This window comes from Sinohyriopsis cumingii, chromosome 11, assembly GCF_028554795.1.
Source record: "Sinohyriopsis cumingii isolate HCF-2022 chromosome 11, ASM2855479v2, whole genome shotgun sequence".
Lineage (NCBI taxonomy): Eukaryota > Metazoa > Mollusca > Bivalvia > Unionida > Unionidae > Sinohyriopsis > Sinohyriopsis cumingii.
The window spans coordinates 31,019,152-31,044,449 of record NC_142971.1 but is presented as its reverse complement, the minus strand read 5'-3'; the positions used below and the strand labels follow the sequence as shown (position 1 = coordinate 31,044,449).

The 25,298-nt window shown below is 30.9% G+C and overlaps 1 protein-coding gene across 5 annotated transcripts in view; it reads right to left on the bottom strand.

The window, feature by feature from the left end:
* The window catches only part of LOC149787850 (uncharacterized), a 200,622-nt gene that overhangs the window by 90,224 nt on the left and 85,100 nt on the right, over window positions 1-25,298 (bottom strand). For all 5 annotated transcript variants that reach the window (XM_089974069.1, XM_089974071.1, XM_089974070.1 and 2 more), the window contains exon 4: window positions 11,453-11,586. In XM_089974069.1, the coding sequence (XP_089830195.1) occupies window positions 11,453-11,586 (134 nt within the window). The remainder of the gene's footprint in view (window positions 1-11,452; window positions 11,587-25,298) is intronic.

Below are 25,298 nucleotides of genomic sequence, written 5' to 3'. Positions count from 1 at the left end.
TTGGGAACAGTATGGCAACATAAGATTCACACCAAGAATTATTGGGAACAGTATGGCAACATAAGATTCAAAGCAAGAATTATTGGGAACAGTATGGCAACATAAGATTCACACCAAGAATTATTGGGAACAGTATGGCAAAATAAGATTCACACCAAGAATTATTATGAACAGTATGGCAACATAAGATTCACACCAAGAATTATTAGGAATAGGATGGTAGTATAAGATTCAAATCAAGAATTATTAGGAATAGGATGGCAGTATAAGATTCAAATCAAGAATTATTAGGAACAGGATGGCAGTATAAGATTTAAATCAAGAATTATTAGGAACAGTATGGCAGTATAAGATTCAAATCAAGAATTATTAGGAATAGGATGGCAGTATAAGATTCAAATCAAGAATTATTAGGAATAGTATGGCAGTATAAAATTCAAATCAAGAATTTTTAGGAATAGTATGGCAGTATAAGATTCAAATCAAGAATTATTAGGAATAGGATGGCAGTATAAGACTCAAATCAAGAATTATTAGGAATAGGATGGCAGTATAAGATTCAAATCAAGAATTATTAGGAATATTATGGTAGTATAAGATTCAAATCAAGAATTATTAGGAATAGTATGGCAGTATAAGATTCAAATCAAGAATTATTAGGAATATTATGGCAGTATAAGATTTAAATCAAGAATTATTAGGAACAGTATGGCAGTATAAGATTCAAATCAAGAATTATTAGGAATATTATGGTAGTATAAAATTCAAATCAAGAATTATTAGGAACAGTATGGCAGTATAAGATTCAAATCAAGAATTATTAGGAATAGGATGGCAGTATAAGATTCAAATCAAGAATTATTAGGAACAGTATGGCAGTATAAGAGTCAAACCAAGAATTATTAGGAATATTATGGTAGTATAAGATTCAAATCAAGAATTATTAGGAACAGTATGGCAGTATAAGATTCAAATCAAGAATTATTAGGAATAGGATGGCAGTATAAGATTCAAATCAAGAATTATTAGGAACAGTATGGCAGTATAAGATTCAAACCAAGAATTATTAGGAATATTATGGTAGTATAAGATTCAAATCAAGAATTATTATGAATATTATGGTAGTATAAGATTCAAATCAAGAATTATTAGGAACATTATGGTAATATAAGATTCACACCAAAATTAGGAACAGTATGGCAGTAAAAGATTATCAGCAAAAAGTTTATTAGGAATAGTATGGTAGTACAAGATTCACACCAATAATTATTGGGAATAGTATGGTAGCATATGATTCACACCAAGAATTATTAGGAATAGTATGGTAGTATATGACTCAAGCCAACAGTTATAAGGAATCAAATATGACTCTGCAAGAACATTGTAATTTTTTCTCTTTTTCATGACAGACAGCACTGATTAAGATATTTTTGTAAAGTTATGTTTTAAATGCCAAAGCACCAATTGTAAAGTGGCAAAAATTATAGAAGAAAAAAAGAATTTATATATCAATATCTTTCATTCATTGTTCAGTATTAAAAAGAAAGAATCACACACACACAACAAAAATTTTAGTTTGCTTGTATCCAAGACAGCAAAAATTAATGGCTTGAAAAAGCCACATGCAAAATAGTATAAACATACCACCTGCTATGACAAAAGGTGATCAACATATAAGTTGTCGTGGGGTTTAACGCCATTTTTCAGCACACCATAGGTTATACATGGCAGCCAGTATTAATGGTGGAGGTAGAACCCGGGAAAACACTGAAAAGAACCACCGACCCACGAAAAGCTACTGGCAAACCTTCTGACATACCCACACTGGCCGAGACTCGAACCTACACAGACAGAGGTGAGATGGCAGTGATCCATAATGGAAAGCGCTTTAGATCACTCGGCCACTCAGGGCCCCGATCAACATATAAGTACATTAATAAAAGATTGTTCTTCTTTAACATGAAAAAAGAAATAACAAATATAAATAATTTTCAAAATGAAAATATGCTTTATCAACTGTAAAAAATGTGCCATCCTTGGATACCAAGGTCAGATAAACTCTGCCTCTGTACATTCACCAGATCTGGGAACAATCGCCAACAAAGCCATTGTTTCTGTAAATATTCAAAAGATGATGGAGAAAACAGAATAGACAATCAAATTTTTTGAGGTAAACTTGGCAGTGACATTAGAAAATACAGTTAACTCAATATGCACAAAGCTGGCAAAGTTACCATACCAGAAAGAAAAAAATTCATGGGTTATTAACATAACTAGTTTAATGGGCTATTAAAAAAAAAAACACTCTTGATGGGCTACTGACATAACAAGCTTGAAGGGCTATTACAAGAACAAACTTGATGGGCTAGTCCATTTCCTGATATAATTATAGCGCCTCCCAGTGGTGACTGCAGTGAAATCAGAACTTTTCAAACAGTCTGTATCAGTCAATCAAATCATTAAAATTATTTCAATAATTTGTCATGAGCTCAATAGTGAAAATTTATTGTACACAGGGGTGATAACTGTAAAGAGGCAGAATGTCTCAGCCCCAGGGTACCTAAGGCCTGGCTGAGTGATAATGCATTGACAGCTGTAATGTTATTCATACTCATCCATCTATGGAAAATCACAGTGAAGTAAATGTCAATATCATTTCAAATTGACATAAAAAAAGGAATTTTATTAACATATCAGTTCTTGATAATAATATGCCCATTATTTGATTTAGGCAATAGTGAAAAGCTGGATTTGTTGATTTGGAAAATGGTTTTAATGTTTTCAGAGGATTATATTGCACTTATCTTTAAATTCATGGTAGGTATCAACAACATAAACTACAACAAGAGATCAATGGACATGTTACATGCCTGCTCATATGTTTATTAGTTCTCCAGGCAGTCACTAATAGCACATGGCTGACTCGGGAGATTACTGACCAACAGTCCTCAATGATCTTGACCTTTCCTCAAGGTATGTGACTTTTTGCTAACCAGACTGTGCAGAAACCTTTATTTTCTTAATAGATTTAACATGACATTAACCTTTGATACTTAGACCCAAAAATGTAAGGTTCCCCCTCCCCCCACCACTGCAAGCAATCTGCCATGTTTGGTCATGGAACTTACTCTGCAATAAAAGTTACTCTGCAAACTCAAATTTCTTAAGTCACAATAACCTTGACTCTGGACCTGGCCACAAAATCAACAAGCCTCTTCCATACATTAAGTGCAAGCCCTATACAAACTTTGACCAACAGTATAAACTAAAGTTGTTAAGATAAAAATATTCTTTTCCATTTAGTCACAGCGAACTTTACCTTTTATGTTTTGACCCCAAAAATCATCCAGTTTCCTTCTTATCCACAAACTTGGGTAAAGGTACATGGTCAAGAACTTCTATTGTTTTGCCGAAACCATTTTCAATGACCTTGACCTCTGAGCATTTAACCCCAAAATCAATATGAATTCAACCTTTCTCTATGTATTCGTCAAGCTCAAAGTTTGATACAGATCAATAATTTAAAACTTAGAACATTGTGTGAAAAACATTTTCCTTTTTTTCATAACAGCAGCCTGGATCTTCTCAATCTAAAATTCAATAGGCTTTTTCCTTACTCTGGATGCAAAAAAGTAAATTGCAAAGAACTCAGGTTGCTGTGTGGAAACAAAAGAGAAGAGACAGATGGACACTTTATGGTGGGTGTATAGCAAACTGGTACTCCACAAAAATGTAGTATGAAGGGTCAAACTAATTTTAATTATGTTAAGACTTACCATCTATTATTATGTTAATATATCTTTTCCCAGTGCTAGTCCCCTGTCTAAGGAGATTAGTTCCTCCTAAAATTAGTAACAAGAGGTCAATAATATTAAAAAAACATGATCCCAGACTGATACCTCAAGTCCACTTCCAACATCTGAAATATCATCCTGACTTGACTTGTACCAAGACTAAAAGGACATCTGATCTCAGAGGGTGGGGGGAATTTGGACAATAACAGGTTAGTATTTCATAATTACTATTAAATTCCCAAATGCTACATTTTAATAGCAATAATATATTACTTTCTATTACTGAGTCGCTAAAACCAACAACCCAGTGAAGATTGATGCCCTTTGATATCAAACCTGTACGAAAACTTCCGCCCTGACTTTAACTAGATTCCAGGTGGAATTTTAAAGCGGATTTCCCTTAAAGCCTAGATTCCACTTATTATAAATTTTAGGTGGGTTCAGGGTGGATTCAGGGTGGAATACAGCCCGAAATATGCAAATTAGTCCGTCTATTACTAGGTGGAATTTGTTTATTCCGCCTACTAGGCGGAATTAGTTTATTCCGCCTAAGAGGTGGAATTTGTTTATTGTGTCTACTAGGCGGAATCTGTTTATTCCGCTTATTTAGCCTAGATTCCCCTTATTATCACTTTTAGGCAGATTCAGGGTGGAAATATGCAAATTACTGTTACATAGGCAGAATCTTTACTTCTGCCTAATTACATGGAAATACCTGCAGAACCCCATCCAATAAAAATGTCAAGGTAGATTTCAGACGGGTTTTTTAAAGCATTTTCTGCCTAAAACATAAAAAATATACTTCAGATTTCTATTATGTATTAAACTGCCTAATGATTTTTAGATATTATTGGGAATCAATAATAAATATTCACAGTAATATTTAAAATGGATCATAAATTTTATTTTGACAGACATTATCAAATAAGATTTAGGTTTAACTTGTCCTAAGAGGCAATGCCATTTTCTTTCTTGCATACAAAATCTAATCCAACATGGCATCACTTAGTATTTTTCATTTCACTTTAAATTTGGTGAGATTTCACACATATTTTGAACAAAACTTTCATTGAAATTATGTTGAGGTCTCACTCAAATTTCTTTGAAATATTTGTGAGGTTTCACACAAAAACTGACTAAAATGTTTTTAAGATTTCACTAAAATTTTGATCATTATATAGTATTTTACTGAAGTTTTTTTTAGTTTTTCAGACATTTCAGCAGGTTTCAAAGAAATAATGGATATGAATTAACCAAGGTGATATTTAAGTGTGCATGAAAACAATTATACTGATGTTGTAATCATATGACATCCAAGGCAAAATAAATGGGAGTTAATACTACTACTACTAATAATAATAATAATGACTTTATTTAAAGAAGGTAACTCATTTAGTTACAGAACTAATCTACCTTGAGGCCTTCTATCTGTGATGTACAACATATACTGTATATACAGCATGATATGAAGTATCTGACACTAAATAATTAAGTGGTTTTAAAAATCAAAGTATCAAGCCTGGAAAATATGCACAGGCATCTGTGAACAAATTTAACATATATAAAATATAAAATATTAATCTGCATTGAAAATTTCAGCCGTGAAAATAATGCAAAATTACAGAAAAGCATCCATTTGAGACAATTTGATTATGAGAAGAAGAAAAGCTAGGAGCCTGCCTTATGTCACTTGTAATGTAGACTGGATGTTTGATTGCACAAACTATGATGCTGCTGTGGTCTCTCGATTTAGTCCTTGTTCCAAAATCATCCCTGACAAACGTTTATCATGATATAATAACTCTTATTTTACACTGAATTCCACACACCAAGAATATTTTTATAATATACACAATAATGCCTCACGAGATTCTACTTTTTGGCCAAGAAAATTCTGCAAAGATATGGATATCTGGCAACAATTCCCACCAGTGATCTACACGTTGTCCCTCTTTAAATTCTGAAGTTAATCAGTTTGGAGTTGTATATTGCTTCGAAATCATCCTGATTCAATTCCTTGTCCTATTTAGCACGTTAGCCGCTACTGTAAAGCTTTTTATGGCACAAAAGCAAAATGCTTCTCCTGGCGTTCAGTTTTCATACAGATTGACCAGTTCTGTTCCCATCAAATTTGCGTTCAGGGTATTCTCATTGCCGCACATTTTTCAAATGGTTATTCAATTTCTCTTCCCGCTCGAAAATTCGAATCGCCATGTTTAGCAAACATGCTCTTTCCCATCAGTTTCTGTTACGCGACGATTCATTGGGCAATTACAAAATGTTGACCAATCAGAAAGCTTTATACAACGATCCTCTGTTAAACAATAAACGGAACAAATACTTATTTGAAAGCTCGTTGTGGAATGGGACCGGATAGAGCATTATTTATAAAAAAAAAGTTTCAGAGACGATATTAAAAAATGGGTCCATATCGAGGTAATTCAGGTCAGGAGAAAAGCAAAATTATGTTTTAAAATGGAAAACATGATGAAAACTTGTTTGAGGGCAGTTAAATCCAATTGAAGTTAAACAAAAATACAACAACAACAACAAATTTGAAAAAGAAATTTAACAAGGAAAGCTGTGGAAAGAAGTTATAAATTGTGCACAAAATAAACAATAAAAATTTACAGCTATCAGAAATAGGAAATATAAATGCTGCTGAAAATCATTCAAATTGTACCAGAAACAATACATTTTATTATATCTTATTGATATTTTTATTGAACTGTCAGTGATATTACAATCACAAAATATCACTATATTTTCGGTAATTTAACTTTACAGACACACAAAAGCCAAGCCCTAATTATGCCTTTATTTAACTGATGTAAATGACTAAGTTCTTCATTCCGCCTAGATGTTGGTTAGAAAATAAACTAAGTCCAGATTCCTCCTTTCATATAATAGATGTCAGTGACTAAGTTCCTAATTCCACCTAGATGGTGGGTGGAAAATCAACCAAGTCCAAAATTATGCCTAAGGATGTATTTATGGCAGGAATTTGACAAAAGTCCAACTTAGAGTTAGACGTACTCTTAGATGGATTCATCTTTGACTTCTCAAATTTTCCATGTCCGCCTTTGTATTAACCAGATTTTTAACATTTTAGGCAGATTCCACCTGGAGTCTGCTTAAGTTCCAGGTGGAATCTGCCTAATTATTTCATATGGGAAGTGAGCTAGCCATTATTGTTGGATGTTTTACTGCAGACTGGATGATGATTTGACAACACATTGGGCTGACTGAAAGCATAAATGCCCTTACTTCGCTACAACAAAAATCAATGGTAAAATTATGAGTACTGGAGTGAGATCACTAGAAGAAGGTTTTCATGATATGATCCAGAAAGAAATAATTATTAAAAACCAAGCTGCAGCAATAGCCTTGACATCATCAGCTTTGATTTTGATGAGTTCTTTCTCAGTAAGAGAGTTATTAGCGCATTTAATAGCCCAAACAATCTGACATGATTTCAGATGTATCTTTTAAAGGGAGAAAAAAATGGTTATGAACCTTTCCTTTCTCTTTTGATTGAGACAGACTGAGAACTGTAAGGCTCTAGCTGGGCATTGGAGACCATCTTGCTCATCCTAAGTACAGATCTGACTGTGACATGGGCAGTAAACAGGAACAGGAAGTACAGACAATTTATTCTTAACCAGAAACTCAGTTTGGCAATGTAGTGAGATAGAAACAGCTTTTCTTCCACTGACAAACCAAAACTTTCATTCCTTCTCAATACTGAAGCTTGAAAAGGAAGACTGCTTTAGCAATAAGATTCTCAAAGGAAGCTTTTCACTCAAAGATAATGACCAAAACACGAGAAATTCTACCTCAGCAATAACAAGTGAGAAACTGATCTGAAACTCACAGTACCTGGCCAGCTCTAACAGATGTAATTCTGGAGCATATGGACAACTTATGAATATCTGAGAGGTCTGCTCTATAGCCCTTAATGGTTCATGAGGACTGGTCACCCCTGTCTGAACAAGCCGTCCACCAAATATTCCTCTTGCCAAGAATATGGCTGGCTCTGAAAGTGATCTCCTCTGAAATCTCAATGCCAGAGATTCCAAACATTCAAGCAAAGAGAAGGGTCATGTGTGATCACAACCTGATATTTGATACATGCTATGACCAAGACATATATAGCAACCATAACACAGAGATGCAGCTTATGCACCCTTGCAGTGCAAAGAAACAGTCTGCATTTCTATAGTTATTTTACATTCTAGGCAATATAAATAGAGACCTTCTCAATGATCAAATAAAAGGGAATTGGATTAATTTTATTGCTTTGTTAGGTATGGAGCAACTAATAAATGAACCCACCAGAGCAACATCTACCTCTAAAACACTTATAGATCATATTTATACCAATACAAAAGAAAATGTTTTGGAAGTAATGGTTCCAAACATTAGTATAAGTGACCACTTTGCAATTTTTCTAACACGTAAAGTCAATGACAAAATCAACAAAAAATAATACCCACAAATCCATTACTTATAGATCTTTTCAAAACTTTGATGCTGTTAAATTCCTTGAAGATCTGAAACATTTTCCATGGAATACAGTCCAAGTCTTTGAAGATACTGATGATGTTTTAGATACTTGGGCAGGGCTGTTCATCAGTATAGTGAACAAACATGACCCATTAAAAACACAGGATAAAGAAAAACCACCAGCCAGGCTGGATCTCCCCAGAAATTTTAGAAACAATAAAGCAAATAGACCAACTAAAATCAGTAGGAAATCAAACTGAATAAAGAGTTTGGAGGAATAAAGTTAATAAAATGATACGTCAAGCCAAACAAGCGCACTATATAAAAGTGTTGGATGAAAACCAAAACAACCCGAAAGCTATCTGGAAAGTGTTTACAGGGTTTGGTGCAGTCAAATGTAAGTGTAAAATTGAAATTTTATCCCTCAATCATGAGGGCATTTATACTGATAATCCAACTGACATCTCAAATATTTTTAACATTTTTGTTCAAATTGCTGAAAAACTTAAAGAACCCAGAACTTCATCTGATCATCTGGAACTCAAACATTTTTGTGCTAAAAAAATACCAAACAATATAAAGTTTGAAATTCCTGAAATGATTCCAGAATTTGACTTGAAATATATTAAGAAATGGATGATTGTAAAGAAACAGGACTTGATATGATTGGACCAAGGCTACTAAAGGAAGATGCACCTGCAATTGTAGACAGTATAGCTTTCATTTGCAACTGATAAACAAATCTGCCCAAGTATCTAAAACGTCATCAATATCTTCAAAGATTTGGACTGTATTCCATGGAATTTGCAATGAAAGTATTAGGTCTAATAAATTTCCACAAACATGGAAAACTGCCAAGGTTATAATATTGCATAAAGCAGGAACAAAAGATGATGTAAATAACTACAGACCCATCTCTATCCTTCCTTGTCTCTCCAAATTATTAGAAAAACACGTACATGATTATTTTCTCAACTATTTGAACACTTACGATCTTATTCATGATAATCAGTCTGGCTTTCGCCAGAATCACTCCTGTGAAACTGCACTTATATCTTTGATTGATAAATAGCTGAAAGCATTAGATCAAGGAGAAATGGTAGGCACTATTATGGTTAATTTTCCTAAAACTTTTGATCTTGTAGACTATGAAATTTTGCTTGAAAAACTAAAAATCTATCAAAGCAGTGAAAACTCCCTAAACTGGTTTACTTCTTACTTAACTGATAGAGTGCAAAAAGTATCTTTAAATGGTCACATTTCTAAAAGTAAAAATATTAATTGTGGAGTACCACAGGGCTTTATACTTGGACCTCTGTTATTCATTCTAGTTATCAACAATTTACCTCTTAAGATTGGAACTTCAATTTCTTCTACTGACCTCTATACAGATGATACTACACTGTCTGAGATTGGTAAAACCAAAACGGTACTTGAAAATAACTTACAAGATGCTCTCAACACACTTCAAGTATGGTACGAGGAAAACAGTATGATCATAAATACAGAAAAAACGAAAACCCTACTTTTAAGTTACAACACAACAAAAACAAGCAAGGCTAGATAGCGACAAACTCCAGGTTCTATTTGACAATGTGAGCCTTAATATGACCTCTCAAGATAGAATTCTTGATGTATTCATAGATAACAATCTTACTTGGTCTATTCACATTAAACATGTTTCAAAAAAGGTTAATTCTTATCTCTGACTACTGAGGAAACTCAAAACACACATTCCTCTTCAGTACAGGGTCATCTTTTATAAAAGTTATATTCAGCCATCTCTGGACTACTGTAATGTAATTTGGGGTAATACTTCTAATTCAAACATAACAACACTTTTAAGACTCCAAAAAGGGCTTGCCATTTAATTCTAGATCAATGTATAATGAATAATATAAAGGTATTTAAAAAAATTGAAAGAATATTTCTTAATAAGGCCAAATCGATGTATAAAGTATCCAGAAAAGTCAGTCCTGTCTATCTAAGCAATATCTTTCACCAAAGAGATGCTGATGGTTATCTCCAAATTTAACACATTAACCCCTGGTGCTTTTTGTCATTTTTGCCTGAAAATCAAGTAGGACACATAATTTGAAAGCTATTTTGCGAAACGGAGACATTATTTTTGTATGGAGACCATTCTTTATTCCAAATGCCCATCTTATCCTACTTTTTGCAAAGGTTCATCTATTTGCAGTTCATACCAGTTTGCCTTAGATCTGAAACTAAAAAGTCAACAATCCGGACACAAAATCGGATTCCGACCACGGGCAAATTTTGGGTAAAAATAGTCGGGTCCAAAAAATGAGGTTTTTCTATCTGCATTTTGTAGTGCAACTAGATATTCCATATTATTTGGTATCATTGTAGAGCTACATCTGTCTACCTTTCTATAATACCACACACTTTAGTGCATCATGCATGACCATGACGCTACAGAGCTCAACAGTAGGCTACTACCTCCTGCCCCGTAAAGTCGTCGCTAGGGGTTAATTTAGTAAAAATTACATTATACCAAGGCCAAAGAAGGAATTGTTTAAAAAGAGTTTTCAATATACGGGTCCGCTGGTATGGAACAACATTCCCAGTGACATAAGGAAGGCTCCTAGCATTTCTTCTTTTTATAATCAACAACTTAAATGGATGAAATCTTTAGAAAATTGAACAGTTCTAAAAAAAAATACCGCCTGCTTTTCTGTAATTTTGAATCATTTTCATAGTTGAATTTTTCAATGCAGGATATTTTATATTTTATATATGTTTATGTGTTCACAGATGCCTGTGCATGTGTTCCAAGCTTGATAATTTGAATTTTAAAATTACTTAATTATTTAATGCCAAGCCAGATTCTTCACATCATGTTGTATGTACTGTATATATTGTACATAACAGATAGAAGGCCTCAAGGTAGATTAGTTCTGTAACTAATTTAGTTGCCTTCTCTAAACAAAGTCTTTATTATTATTATTATTATTATTATTAAGTGGTACATTTTCTTGCCTGTCTTACATTCCAAGGCAACACACTGTACTGGAATATATTCCATCAACGAGGTTACATGACAATTTCTAAAAGCAATTAAATATGCCTAAAACTGAAACTGAATGTTAGAGAAGTCACAAATGGAATATCTATAAGAAAAATCTTACATGTTTATCTTCCACTTTGGTCCAGTCTACTTGTGTCAAGTTGACGAAGAAGCAGTCTGGATGCCCAATGCCAGATATTTCCTGTTCCAGTACATTGACAGTCAAATGGAAGCCCTCTAGGGATTTCAGAGAAGCTGCAAAATATGTACATTATATTTGCATAAAAAGGAAAAAGTACTTTCTTTGCCTTTTTTCAAAGTTTATATTCAAATTATATTTAAGCTGAATGTATAGCACATTCAAACAACCTACAAAATAATCTTGATGATTCAGTCTGAGTTTAGAAGGCCATGGACATGAAAGAGACATTTGGATAGGTGTACCATATCCTTGTATTCATCGTACAGGTATTCATATAATCTGCCTGCCCTAAAGCTCATTCCCTAGAAAAGTGGACTGAATTCTAAAACTCATTCTCCAGGGACAAATCAATAATATTCTTCTGTTTCAAGTTCATATTTCTAACACTGCCAGGGAAAATGTACTTCACTGCAAAGGGATGTGCAAATACCGTATTTCCTCGCTTATATTAAAGTCAAACTACAAACAACTAAGATACTGATCTGCCATTGCATAATGTGCTTGCAGATTGGGATCTATGTTATTTGTTCTACTGATTACTCCTAACAAAATGCACAGACACAGATCAGCTTGTGCTTTATGTGACAGTAGATCTGTCTGAGCAATTTGACAGTTGGACTCATCTTATAAGCTAGAATATATGTACTCTTGTACATTGACAAGCTGCTGGCAGGAACATACAGCCTCCGATTTTCCATATATATTAAGCTCTAGAAATTTATACAACCATGTTACTTTGAGATAGTCAACTCAGATCTCTCCAATATTTTTAAAAAAAACTAGGCCCCCCCGAAACTTCTGGAACAAAAAGGTTTTTAAAAAAATAAAAATTTAATTGCTATAATGACCTGAAAATCTATTCTACTCAGCGTGATCTACATAACAAATTTCATTTGTCTATGTCAAGATGTGTTTGCCTAATCCTGTCAAAAAAGTTTTCTTCTGCAAAAAAAGGTTAAAAAATTTGTATTTAAAAAATCAAAACTGCCATAATGGCCTGAAAATGTTAAAAGATCTTTTAGAAATTTGCACGAAGAAGCGTATCAAATTATTTTCTAGCTCAGTTGGTTTTTGCTTTATTGTGCTAACAAGCTTTTCATTTTAAAAAGTTCAAACATGCGCAAACATTGTTAAAAAATTAAAAAATTGCTGCACTGTAATTGCTTAAAAATAAAAAAGTTTCAAATGGATGCAAACATGCCCATTAATTACATTTGTCTACCTTAAGTGATTCTTGCTTAATTTGTGATTTCATGGTTTCTGTAGGAAATTCTAAGTACAAAAGATTGAAAAATCTCTTTAAAAAATCTAAAGTCCGCTGTAAGGGTCTGAAATCATTTGCTTGAGTGTTTTTGTTTTTCCTACATCTCTCCCTGGACAACTCATGAGCAATGGGGTCCATAAACATCAACTGCCACAAAAGTGATGTTGCGAGACAGTAAGGGAACCAAATATTGTTAAAACTGTGGTAGGGCTAGCAAATCTCATTGATCGACATGAAAATCATAAGCCACTTTGTCCTGCACTATTTGTATAATGGTTTTGAATATTAATGGATGCAAGATCTTAAGAAGCCATAAAGCTCATAAACCGCAAATGCATCAATACTGTTGCAACAGTTATTTCCTCAAGATAGCGATTTTAAAAATTAGTCATCAAGAACACAAGGAAATGATTGATTACACAACTCTGTGTTGTTTGTATTAAATAAATACAGGCAACATGTTTCACTCTCCTATAGCACAACATCAGGATTCCAAACCTTTGTCGAATACAAATTAAAAAGAATAAGATCAAACAGAAATATGAACATTTTATTAGAGCTTTCAAGTTATTTCTCAATGAACTACTGCAAAGTTTAAACAACAATGCATTGATTAGCAAAAGGCAAATAAACTGGAGTCGTGTACATGCATGATTTTGAAATGATATAACAATGATCTAAACCTTAGTGTTACTGTGCTGTCAGAACTTTTTATAAACTGAAATTGGCCGAAGACAACTTATCTGTTAATTAGCTTGTGTAATCATGTCAAAGGATCATTATGTTCTCAAAAATAAAATTGACTAGGCCACCAAATACACTCTTAATTAGGCTACAGTGGATCAATGCAACAATCAATGGACTCTTTTTGCATTTCAATGCCAACATTATGGTGGTTAAGAACAACTCATTTCTCACCAGGATTTGCTCAGAGAATCCAGAAAGAAAGTTTTCTGAACAACAGTACCATTCAGTCTCTAGTGAGTGCAAAAATAAACACTCATGACTTTTGTATTACACTGAAACTCCTTACTGAACTGATTTGTGTAGACTGCATCATATGTATCCAATGGATTCTAAAGACAAACCTGTTGTATGACTTATTTTATATCAGTGTGGTTGTGATTATGTCATATTTTCACCTATGTGTATAGTGATGATTTTTGTCAATGCCAAGTATTATACTATTTTTTTTCTTTGCAAGTATATTAAATTCTTTAAAGAAAACAGACACGTTATTTTCATTTATTCAGATCTGAATTTCCAATCATTTTCTATAGGCTTGTAGGCTTTTTGGGTCATGCACACTGACCTCCCCACCCTTGAGATCTCAAAACACACTTTTTGAGTCTCTAAAATCCTGGGTATATGACAGGCGTGTGCCCCACCCACAAGAGATTCTGCACTTGGCATACAACCCGCAATGTCACCCCTCCACAAACTGAAGTATTTTTTTTCTTTCAGGACAGCAATCAAAAGTAAAAGATTGACAGGGCTGCCTTCATTATCATCAATTCATGGAGAACAACAAAAACAATACTAGGGTCATTTATAAAAGTGGATGCCATTTTAAAAAAAAGATTAATCCATCTGACCCGCCCATGATAATTGTTATCGAGTTTTTGTCTGAATCAGTAGAATATTACTGGTGTTAGTGTTTATTGAGCAGTGGTTCCCAACCTGTAGGCTATGGACCCCCGGGGGCTTCAGGGATAATTATATTCGAAAGGAGCCTCAAAGTACAACTATTACCATGTGGGAAGGGGATCTGCAAAGATGTTGGGGGAAGCTAAGAAGCTTAATATTAGGGGTCCTGTTACTTGAAAAGTTGGGTACAAAACTATTCTAGTTTTTGACTGAATTAGTCAATAAAAGTTTAGGTTTAGTTCTTACAACATTTTTGATTGAATTATTAAATATTGGTTTAGGTTTAGTTGTTACAGAGGTTTTGACGGAATTAGTATATAGAGGTTTAGGTTTTAGTTGTTAATAGAGTTTTTGACTGAATTAGTAGATACAGGTTTAGGTTTCAGATGTTATAGAGGTTTTGACTGAATTAGTAGATACAGGTCTAGGTTTTAGTTGTTATAGAGGTTTTGACTGAATTAGTAGATACAGGTTTAGGTTTTAGTTGTTATAGAGTTTTTGACTGAATTAGTAGATACAGGTTTAGGTTTTAGTTGTTACAGAGTTTTTGACTGAATTAGTAGATACAGGTTTAGGTTTTAGATGTTATAGTGTTTTTGACTTTATTAGTAGATACAGGTTTAGGTTTTAGATGTTATAGTGTTTTTGACTTTATTAGTATATACAGGTTTAGGTTTTAGATGTTATAGTGTTTTTGACTGAATTAGTAGATACAGGTTTAGGTTTTAGTTGTTACAGAGTTTTTGACTGAATTAGTAGATACAGGTTTAGGTTTTAGATGTTATAGTGTTTTTGACTGAATTAGTAGATACAGGTTTAGGTTTTAGATGTTATAGTGTTTTTGACTGAATTAGTAGATACAGGTTTAGGTTTTAGATGTTATAGTGTTTTTGACTTTATTAGTAGATACAGGTTTAGGTTTTAGATGTTATAGTGTTTTTGACTGAATTAGTAGATACAGGTTTAGGTTTTAGATGTTATAGTGTTTTTGACTGAATTAGTAGATACAGGTTTAGGTTTTAGTTGTTATAGAGTTTTTGACTGAATTAGTAGATACAGGTTTAGGTTTTAGATGTTATAGAGTTTTTTTTATTGAATTAGTAAATAGAGGTTTAAGTTTCAGTTATTATAGAGTTTTTGACTGAATTTTGTTGTTGTTGATCTTGCTGTAAGGTTTAACACCATTTTTCAGCAAAAGATAGGCTATACATGGCGGCCAGTATAAATGGTGGAGGAAGAACCAAGGAAAACTCCAGAAAAAACCAACCCACGAGAAGCTACTGGTCATTAATCAGTGGAAGAAGACTTACATTCTGAAAGACTGTTCTCTGTCACTGGTGGGTGAGAAGTGGCTGCTGTGAAGGGGGCGATTAATGAAGATGCCTGACATGCAGTGGAAGATATTTCTATTACCAGTGGAAATATACCGAAGAAATGTCTGAAACTCAAATGGGTTTGTACAGATGGGTTCAGCATATGTTGACAGCTGATCAAAGACAGACTAAATCACCAAACAGCAACTGACTAAATGAGAATATAGGTACAAGAGATGTTTGAATGAAGTTGTCTCTGGTGATAAAACAATTTAACTAAAGAGAAAATCTGCTAAACCATCCATCCATACTGATACCCATGGTATTCATCTATCCATACTGATACCCATGGTATTCATCTATCCATACTGATACCCATGGTATTCATCTATCCATACTGATACCCATGGTATTCATCTATCCATACTGATACCCATGGTATTCATCTATCCATACTGATACCCATGGTATTCATCTATCCATACTGATACTCATGGTATTCATCTATCCATACTGATACCCATGGTATTCATCTATCCATACTGATACCCATGGTATTCATCTATCCATACTGATACCCATGGTATTCATCTATCCATACTGATACCCATGGTATTCATCTATCCATACTGATACCCATGGTATTCATCCATCCATACTGATACCCATGGTATTCATCTACTATATGACAATGTTCCAGTGCATAAATCCACCGTAGTGACAGACTTCCTGAAGAAGCACAGCACAAACTTTGCCACATTCTCTCTCTGACTCCTGACTGAACCCCATTATCAGAGATTCACTAAAGGGCAAATGATCTAAAGCCACCATGCATGACGTTGTTGTTGTGGGGTTTAACGCCATTTTTCAGCACATGATAGGCTATGCATGGCAGCCAGTATTAATGGCAGAGGAAGAACCAAGGAAAACCCCAGAAAGAACCACCAACCCATGAGAAGCTACTTGCAAGCTTTCTCACATACCCACATTGGCCTGAATTTGTAAATAGAGGTTTAGGTTCGAGTTTTGGACTGAATTAGTAGATAAACATTAAGGTTTTAGTTCTTATACAGTTTTGGACTGAATTAGTAGACAAACATTAAGGTTTTAATTCTTATAGAGTTTATTATAGAGTTTTGGACTGAATTAGTAGAAAAACATTAAGGTTTTAGTTATTATAGAGATTTGGACTGAATTAGTAGAAAAACATAAGGTTTTAGTTATTATAGAGTTTTGGACTGAATTAGTAGAAAAACATAAGGTTTTAGTTATTAAAGAGTTTTGGACTGAATTAGTAGACAAACATTAAGGTTTTAGTAATTATAGAGTTTTGGACTGAATTAGTAGATAAACATTAAGGTTTTAGTTATTATAGAGTTTTGGACTGAATTAGTAGATAAACATTAAGGTTTTAGTTATTATAGAATTTTGGACTGAATTAGTAGAAAAACATAAGGTTTTAGTTATTACAGAGTTTTGGACTGAATTAGTAGAAAAACATTAAGGTTTTAGTTATTATAGAGTTTTGGACTGAATTAGTAGAAAAACATAAGGTTTTAGTTATTATAGAGTTTTGGACTGAATTAGTAGAAAAACATAAGGTTTTAGTTATTACAGAGTTTTGGACTGAATTAGTAGATAAACATTAAGGTTTTAGTTATTACAGAGTTTTGGACTGAATTAGTAGAAAAACATTAAGGTTTTAGTTATTATAGTGTTTTGGACTGAATTAGTAGAAAAACATTAAGGTTTCAGTTATTATAGAGTTTTGGACTGAATTAGTAGAAAAACATAAGGTTTTAGTTATTATAGAGTTTTGGACTGAATTAGTAGATAAACATTAAGGTTTTAGTTATTATAGAATTTTGGACTGAATTAGTAGAAAAACATAAGGTTTTAGTTATTACAGAGTTTTGGACTGAATTAGTAGAAAAACATAAGGTTTTAGTTATTACAGAGTTTTGGACTGAATTAGTAGAAAAACATAAGGTTTTAGTTATTATAGAGTTTTGGACTGAATTAGTAGACAAACATTAAGGTTTTAGTAATTATAGAGTTTTGGACTGAATTAGTAGACAAACATTAAGGTTTTAGTAATTATAGTGTTTTGGACTGAATAAGTAGAAAAACATTAAGGTTTCAGTTATTATAGAGTTTTGGACTGAATTAGTAGAAAAACATAAGGTTTTAGTAATTATAGAGTTTTGGACTGAATTAGTAGATAAACATTAAGGTTTTAGTTATTATAGAGTTTTGGACTGAATTAGTAGAAAAACATTAAGGTTTTAGTTATTAAAGAGTTTTGGACTGAATTAGTAGAAAAACATTAAGGTTTTAGTTATTAAAGAGTTTTGGACTGAATTAGTAGATAAACATTAAGGTTTTAGTTATTATAGTGTTTTGGACTGAATTAGTAGAAAAACATTAAGGTTTTAGTTATTATAGAGTTTTGGACTGAATTAGTAGAAAAACATTAAGGTTTTAGTTATTAAAGAGTTTTGGACTGAATTAGTAGAAAAACATTAAGGTTTTAGTTATTAAAGAGTTTTGGACTGAATTAGTAGATAAACATTAAGGTTTTAGTTATTATAGTGTTTTGGACTGAATTAGTAGATAAACATTAAGGTTTTAGTTATTATAGAGTTTTGGACTGAATTAGTAGAAAAACATTAAGGTTTTAGTTATTAAAGAGTTTTGGACTGAATTAGTAGAAAAACATTAAGGTTTTAGTTATTAAAGAGTTTTGGACTGAATTAGTAGATAAACATTAAGGTTTTAGTTATTATAGTGTTTTGGACTGAATTAGTAGAAAAACATTAAGGTTTTAGTTATTATAGTGTTTTGGACTGAATTAGTAGAAAAACATAAGGTTTTAGTTATTAAAGAGTTTTGGACTGAATTAGTAGACAAACATTAAGGTTTTAGTAATTATAGAGTTTTGGACTGAATTAGTAGAAAAACATTAAGGTTTTAGTTATTATAGAATTTTGGACTGAATTAGTAGAAAAACATAAGGTTTTAGTTATTAAAGAGTTTTGGACTGAATTAGTAGACAAACATTAAGGTTTTAGTAATTATAGAGTTTTGGACTGAATTAGTAGATAAACATTAAGGTTTTAGTTATTATAGAGTTTTGGACTGAATTAGTAGAAAAACATTAAGGTTTTAGTTATTAAAGAGTTTTGGACTGAATTAGTAGAAAAACATTAAGGTTTTAGTTATTAAAGAGTTTTGGACTGAATTAGTAGAAAAACATAAGGTTTTAGTAATTATAGAGTTTTGGACTGAATTAGTAGAAAAACATTAAGGTTTTAGTTATTACAGAGTTTTGGACTGAATTAGTAGATAAACATTAAGGTTTTAGTTATTACAGAGTTTTGGACTGAATTAGTAGAAAAACATTAAGGTTTTAGTTATTATAGTGTTTTGGACTGAATTAGTAGAAAAACATTAAGGTTTCAGTTATTATAGAGTTTTGGACTGAATTAGTAGAAAAACATAAGGTTTTAGTTATTATAGAGTTTTGGACTGAATTAGTAGAAAAACATAAGGTTTTAGTAATTATAGAGTTTTGGACTGAATTAGTAGATAAACATTAAGGTTTTAGTAATTATAGAGTTTTGGACTGAATTAGTAGAAAAACATTAAGGTTTCAGTTATTATAGAGTTTTGGACTGAATTAGTAGAAAAACATTAAGGTTTTAGTTATTAAAGAGTTTTGGACTGAATTAGTAGAAAAACATTAAGGTTTTAGTTATTATAGTGTTTTGGACTGAATTAGTAGAAAAACATTAAGGTTTCAGTTATTATAGAGTTTTGGACTGAATTAGTAGAAAAACATTAAGGTTTTAGTTATTAAAGAGTTTTGGACTGAATTAGTAGAAAAACATTAAGGTTTTAGTTATTAAAGAGTTTTGGACTGAATTAGTAGAAAAACATAAGGTTTTAGTTATTACAGAGTTTTGGACTGAATTAGTAGAAAAACATAAGGTTTTAGTAATTATAGAGTTTTGGACTGAATTAGTAGAAAAACATTAAGGTTTTAGTTATTATACAGTTTTGGACTGAATTAGTAGATAAACATTAAGGTTTTAGTTATTAAAGAGTTTTGGACTGAATTAGTAGAAAAACATAAGGTTTTAGTAATTATAGAGTTTTGGACTGAATTAGTAGATAAACATTAAGGTTTTAGTTATTATAGAGTTTTGGACTGAATTAGTAGAAAAACATTAAGGTTTTAGTTATTATACAGTTTTGGACTGAATTAGTAGAAAAACATAAGGTTTTAGTAATTATAGAGTTTTGGACTGAATTAGTAGAAAAACATTAAGGTTTTAGTTATTATACAGTTTTGGACTGAATTAGTAGAAAAACATTAAGGTTTTAGTTATTATAGAGTTTTGGACTGAATTAGTAGAAAAACATTAAGGTTTTAGTTATTATACAGTTTTGGACTGAATTAGTAGAAAAACATAAGGTTTTAGTTATTATACAGTTTTGGACTGAATTAGTAGAAAAACATAAGGTTTTAGTTATTATACAGTTTTGGACTGAATTAGTAGAAAAACATAAGGTTTTAGTAATTATAGAGTTTTGGACTGAATTAGTAGATAAACATTAAGGTTTTAGTTATTATAGAGTTTTGGACTGAATTAGTAGAAAAACATTAAGGTTTTAGTTATTATACAGTTTTGGACTGAATTAGTAGAAAAACATTAAGGTTTTAGTTATTATAGAGTTTTGGACTGAATTAGTAGAAAAACATAAGGTTTTAGTTATTATACAGTTTTGGACTGAATTAGTAGAAAAACATAAGGTTTTAGTTATTATACAGTTTTGGACTGAATTAGTAGAAAAACATAAGGTTTTAGTAATTATAGAGTTTTGGACTGAATTAGTAGATAAACATTAAGGTTTTAGTAATTATAGAGTTTTGGACTGAATTAGTAGAAAAACATTAAGGTTTTAGTTATTATACAGTTTTGGACTGAATTAGTAGAAAAACATTAAGGTTTCAGTTATTATAGAGTTTTGGACTGAATTAGTAGAAAAACATAAGGTTTTAGTAATTATAGAGTTTTGGACTGAATTAGTAGATAAACATTAAGGTTTTAGTTATTATAGAGTTTTGGACTGAATTAGTAGAAAAACATTAAGGTTTTAGTTATTATACAGTTTTGGACTGAATTAGTAGAAAAACATAAGGTTTTAGTAATTATAGAGTTTTGGACTGAATTAGTAGAAAAACATTAAGGTTTTAGTTATTATACAGTTTTGGACTGAATTAGTAGAAAAACATTAAGGTTTTAGTTATTAAAGAGTTTTGGACTGAATTAGTAGAAAAACATTAAGGTTTTAGTTATTAAAGAGTTTTGGACTGAATTAGTAGAAAAACATAAGGTTTTAGTTATTACAGAGTTTTGGACTGAATTAGTAGATAAACATTAAGGTTTTAGTTATTACAGAGTTTTGGACTGAATTAGTAGAAAAACATTAAGGTTTTAGTTATTATAGAGTTTTGGACTGAATTAGTAGAAAAACATTAAGGTTTTAGTTATTATAGTGTTTTGGACTGAATTAGTAGAAAAACATTAAGGTTTCAGTTATTATAGAGTTTTGGACTGAATTAGTAGAAAAACATAAGGTTTTAGTTATTATAGAGTTTTGGACTGAATTAGTAGATAAACATTAAGGTTTTAGTTATTATAGAATTTTGGACTGAATTAGTAGAAAAACATAAGGTTTTAGTTATTAAAGAGTTTTGGACTGAATTAGTAGACAAACATTAAGGTTTTAGTAATTATAGAGTTTTGGACTGAATTAGTAGATAAACATTAAGGTTTTAGTTATTATAGAGTTTTGGACTGAATTAGTAGAAAAACATTAAGGTTTTAGTTATTAAAGAGTTTTGGACTGAATTAGTAGAAAAACATTAAGGTTTTAGTTATTAAAGAGTTTTGGACTGAATTAGTAGAAAAACATAAGGTTTTAGTTATTATACAGTTTTGGACTGAATTAGTAGAAAAACATAAGGTTTTAGTAATTATAGAGTTTTGGACTGAATTAGTAGAAAAACATTAAGGTTTTAGTTATTACAGAGTTTTGGACTGAATTAGTAGATAAACATTAAGGTTTTAGTTATTACAGAGTTTTGGACTGAATTAGTAGAAAAACATTAAGGTTTTAGTTATTATAGTGTTTTGGACTGAATTAGTAGAAAAACATTAAGGTTTCAGTTATTATAGAGTTTTGGACTGAATTAGTAGAAAAACATAAGGTTTTAGTTATTATAGAGTTTTGGACTGAATTAGTAGAAAAACATAAGGTTTTAGTAATTATAGAGTTTTGGACTGAATTAGTAGATAAACATTAAGGTTTTAGTAATTATAGAGTTTTGGACTGAATTAGTAGAAAAACATTAAGGTTTCAGTTATTATAGAGTTTTGGACTGAATTAGTAGAAAAACATTAAGGTTTTAGTTATTAAAGAGTTTTGGACTGAATTAGTAGAAAAACATTAAGGTTTTAGTTATTATAGTGTTTTGGACTGAATTAGTAGAAAAACATTAAGGTTTCAGTTATTATAGAGTTTTGGACTGAATTAGTAGAAAAACATTAAGGTTTTAGTTATTAAAGAGTTTTGGACTGAATTAGTAGAAAAACATTAAGGTTTTAGTTATTAAAGAGTTTTGGACTGAATTAGTAGAAAAACATAAGGTTTTAGTTATTACAGAGTTTTGGACTGAATTAGTAGAAAAACATAAGGTTTTAGTTATTATAGAGTTTTGGACTGAATTAGTAGAAAAACATTAAGGTTTTAGTAATTATAGAGTTTTGGACTGAATTAGTAGAAAAACATAAGGTTTTAGTAATTATAGAGTTTTGGACTGAATTAGTAGAAAAACATTAAGGTTTTAGTAATTATAGAGTTTTGGACTGAATTAGTAGAAAAACATTAAGGTTTTAGTAATTATAGAGTTTTGGACTGAATTAGTAGAAAAACATAAGGTTTTAGTAATTATAGAGTTTTGGACTGAATTAGTAGATAAACATTAAGGTTTTAGTAATTATAGAGTTTTGGACTGAATTAGTAGAAAAACATTAAGGTTTCAGTTATTATAGAGTTTTGGACTGAATTAGTAGAAAAACATTAAGGTTTTAGTTATTAAAGAGTTTTGGACTGAATTAGTAGAAAAACATTAAGGTTTTAGTTATTATAGTGTTTTGGACTGAATTAGTAGAAAAACATTAAGGTTTCAGTTATTATAGAGTTTTGGACTGAATTAGTAGAAAAACATTAAGGTTTTAGTTATTAAAGAGTTTTGGACTGAATTAGTAGAAAAACATTAAGGTTTTAGTTATTAAAGAGTTTTGGACTGAATTAGTAGAAAAACATAAGGTTTTAGTTATTACAGAGTTTTGGACTGAATTAGTAGAAAAACATAAGGTTTTAGTTATTATAGAGTTTTGGACTGAATTAGTAGAAAAACATTAAGGTTTTAGTAATTATAGAGTTTTGGACTGAATTAGTAGAAAAACATAAGGTTTTAGTAATTATAGAGTTTTGGACTGAATTAGTAGAAAAACATTAAGGTTTTAGTTATTAAAGAGTTTTGGACTGAATTAGTAGAAAAACATAAGGTTTTAGTTATTACAGAGTTTTGGACTGAATTAGTAGAAAAACATAAGGTTTTAGTTATTATAGAGTTTTGGACTGAATTAGTAGAAAAACATTAAGGTTTTAGTAATTACAGAGTTTTGGACTGAATTAGTAGAAAAACATAAGGTTTTAGTAATTATAGAGTTTTGGACTGAATTAGTAGAAAAACATAAGGTTTTAGTTATTATACAGTTTTGGACTGAATTAGTAGAAAAACATTAAGGTTTTAGTTATTATACAGTTTTGGACTGAATTAGTAGAAAAACATAAGGTTTTAGTAATTATAGAGTTTTGGACTGAATTAGTAGATAAACATTAAGGTTTTAGTTATTATAGAGTTTTGGACTGAATTAGTAGAAAAACATTAAGGTTTTAGTTATTATACAGTTTTGGACTGAATTAGTAGAAAAACATAAGGTTTTAGTAATTATAGAGTTTTGGACTGAATTAGTAGAAAAACATTAAGGTTTTAGTTATTATACAGTTTTGGACTGAATTAGTAGAAAAACATTAAGGTTTTAGTTATTATACAGTTTTGGACTGAATTAGTAGATAAACATTAAGGTTTTAGTTATTATAGAGTTTTGGACTGAATTAGTAGATAAACATTAAGGTTTTAGTTATTATACAGTTTTGGACTGAATTAGTAGAAAAACATAAGGTTTTAGTAATTATAGAGTTTTGGACTGAATTAGTAGATAAACATTAAGGTTTTAGTTATTATACAGTTTTGGACTGAATTAGTAGAAAAACATAAGGTTTTAGTTATTACAGAGTTTTGGACTGAATTAGTAGATAAACATTAAGGTTTTAGTTATTACAGAGTTTTGGACTGAATTAGTAGAAAAACATTAAGGTTTTAGTTATTATAGTGTTTTGGACTGAATTAGTAGAAAAACATTAAGGTTTCAGTTATTATAGAGTTTTGGACTGAATTAGTAGAAAAACATAAGGTTTTAGTTATTATAGAGTTTTGGACTGAATTAGTAGATAAACATTAAGGTTTTAGTTATTATAGAATTTTGGACTGAATTAGTAGAAAAACATAAGGTTTTAGTTATTAAAGAGTTTTGGACTGAATTAGTAGACAAACATTAAGGTTTTAGTAATTATAGAGTTTTGGACTGAATTAGTAGATAAACATTAAGGTTTTAGTTATTATAGAGTTTTGGACTGAATTAGTAGAAAAACATTAAGGTTTTAGTTATTAAAGAGTTTTGGACTGAATTAGTAGAAAAACATTAAGGTTTTAGTTATTAAAGAGTTTTGGACTGAATTAGTAGAAAAACATAAGGTTTTAGTTATTACAGAGTTTTGGACTGAATTAGTAGAAAAACATAAGGTTTTAGTAATTATAGAGTTTTGGACTGAATTAGTAGAAAAACATTAAGGTTTTAGTTATTATACAGTTTTGGACTGAATTAGTAGAAAAACATAAGGTTTTAGTAATTATAGAGTTTTGGACTGAATTAGTAGATAAACATTAAGGTTTTAGTTATTATAGAGTTTTGGACTGAATTAGTAGAAAAACATTAAGGTTTTAGTTATTATACAGTTTTGGACTGAATTAGTAGAAAAACATAAGGTTTTAGTAATTATAGAGTTTTGGACTGAATTAGTAGAAAAACATTAAGGTTTTAGTTATTATAGTGTTTTGGACTGAATTAGTAGATAAACATTAAGGTTTTAGTTATTATAGAGTTTTGGACTGAATTAGTAGAAAAACATAAGGTTTTAGTTATTACAGAGTTTTGGACTGAATTAGTAGAAAAACATAAGGTTTTACTTATTAAAGAGTTTTGGACTGAATTAGTAGACAAACATTAAGGTTTTAGTAATTAAAGAGTTTTGGACTGAATTAGTAGAAAAACATTAAGGTTTT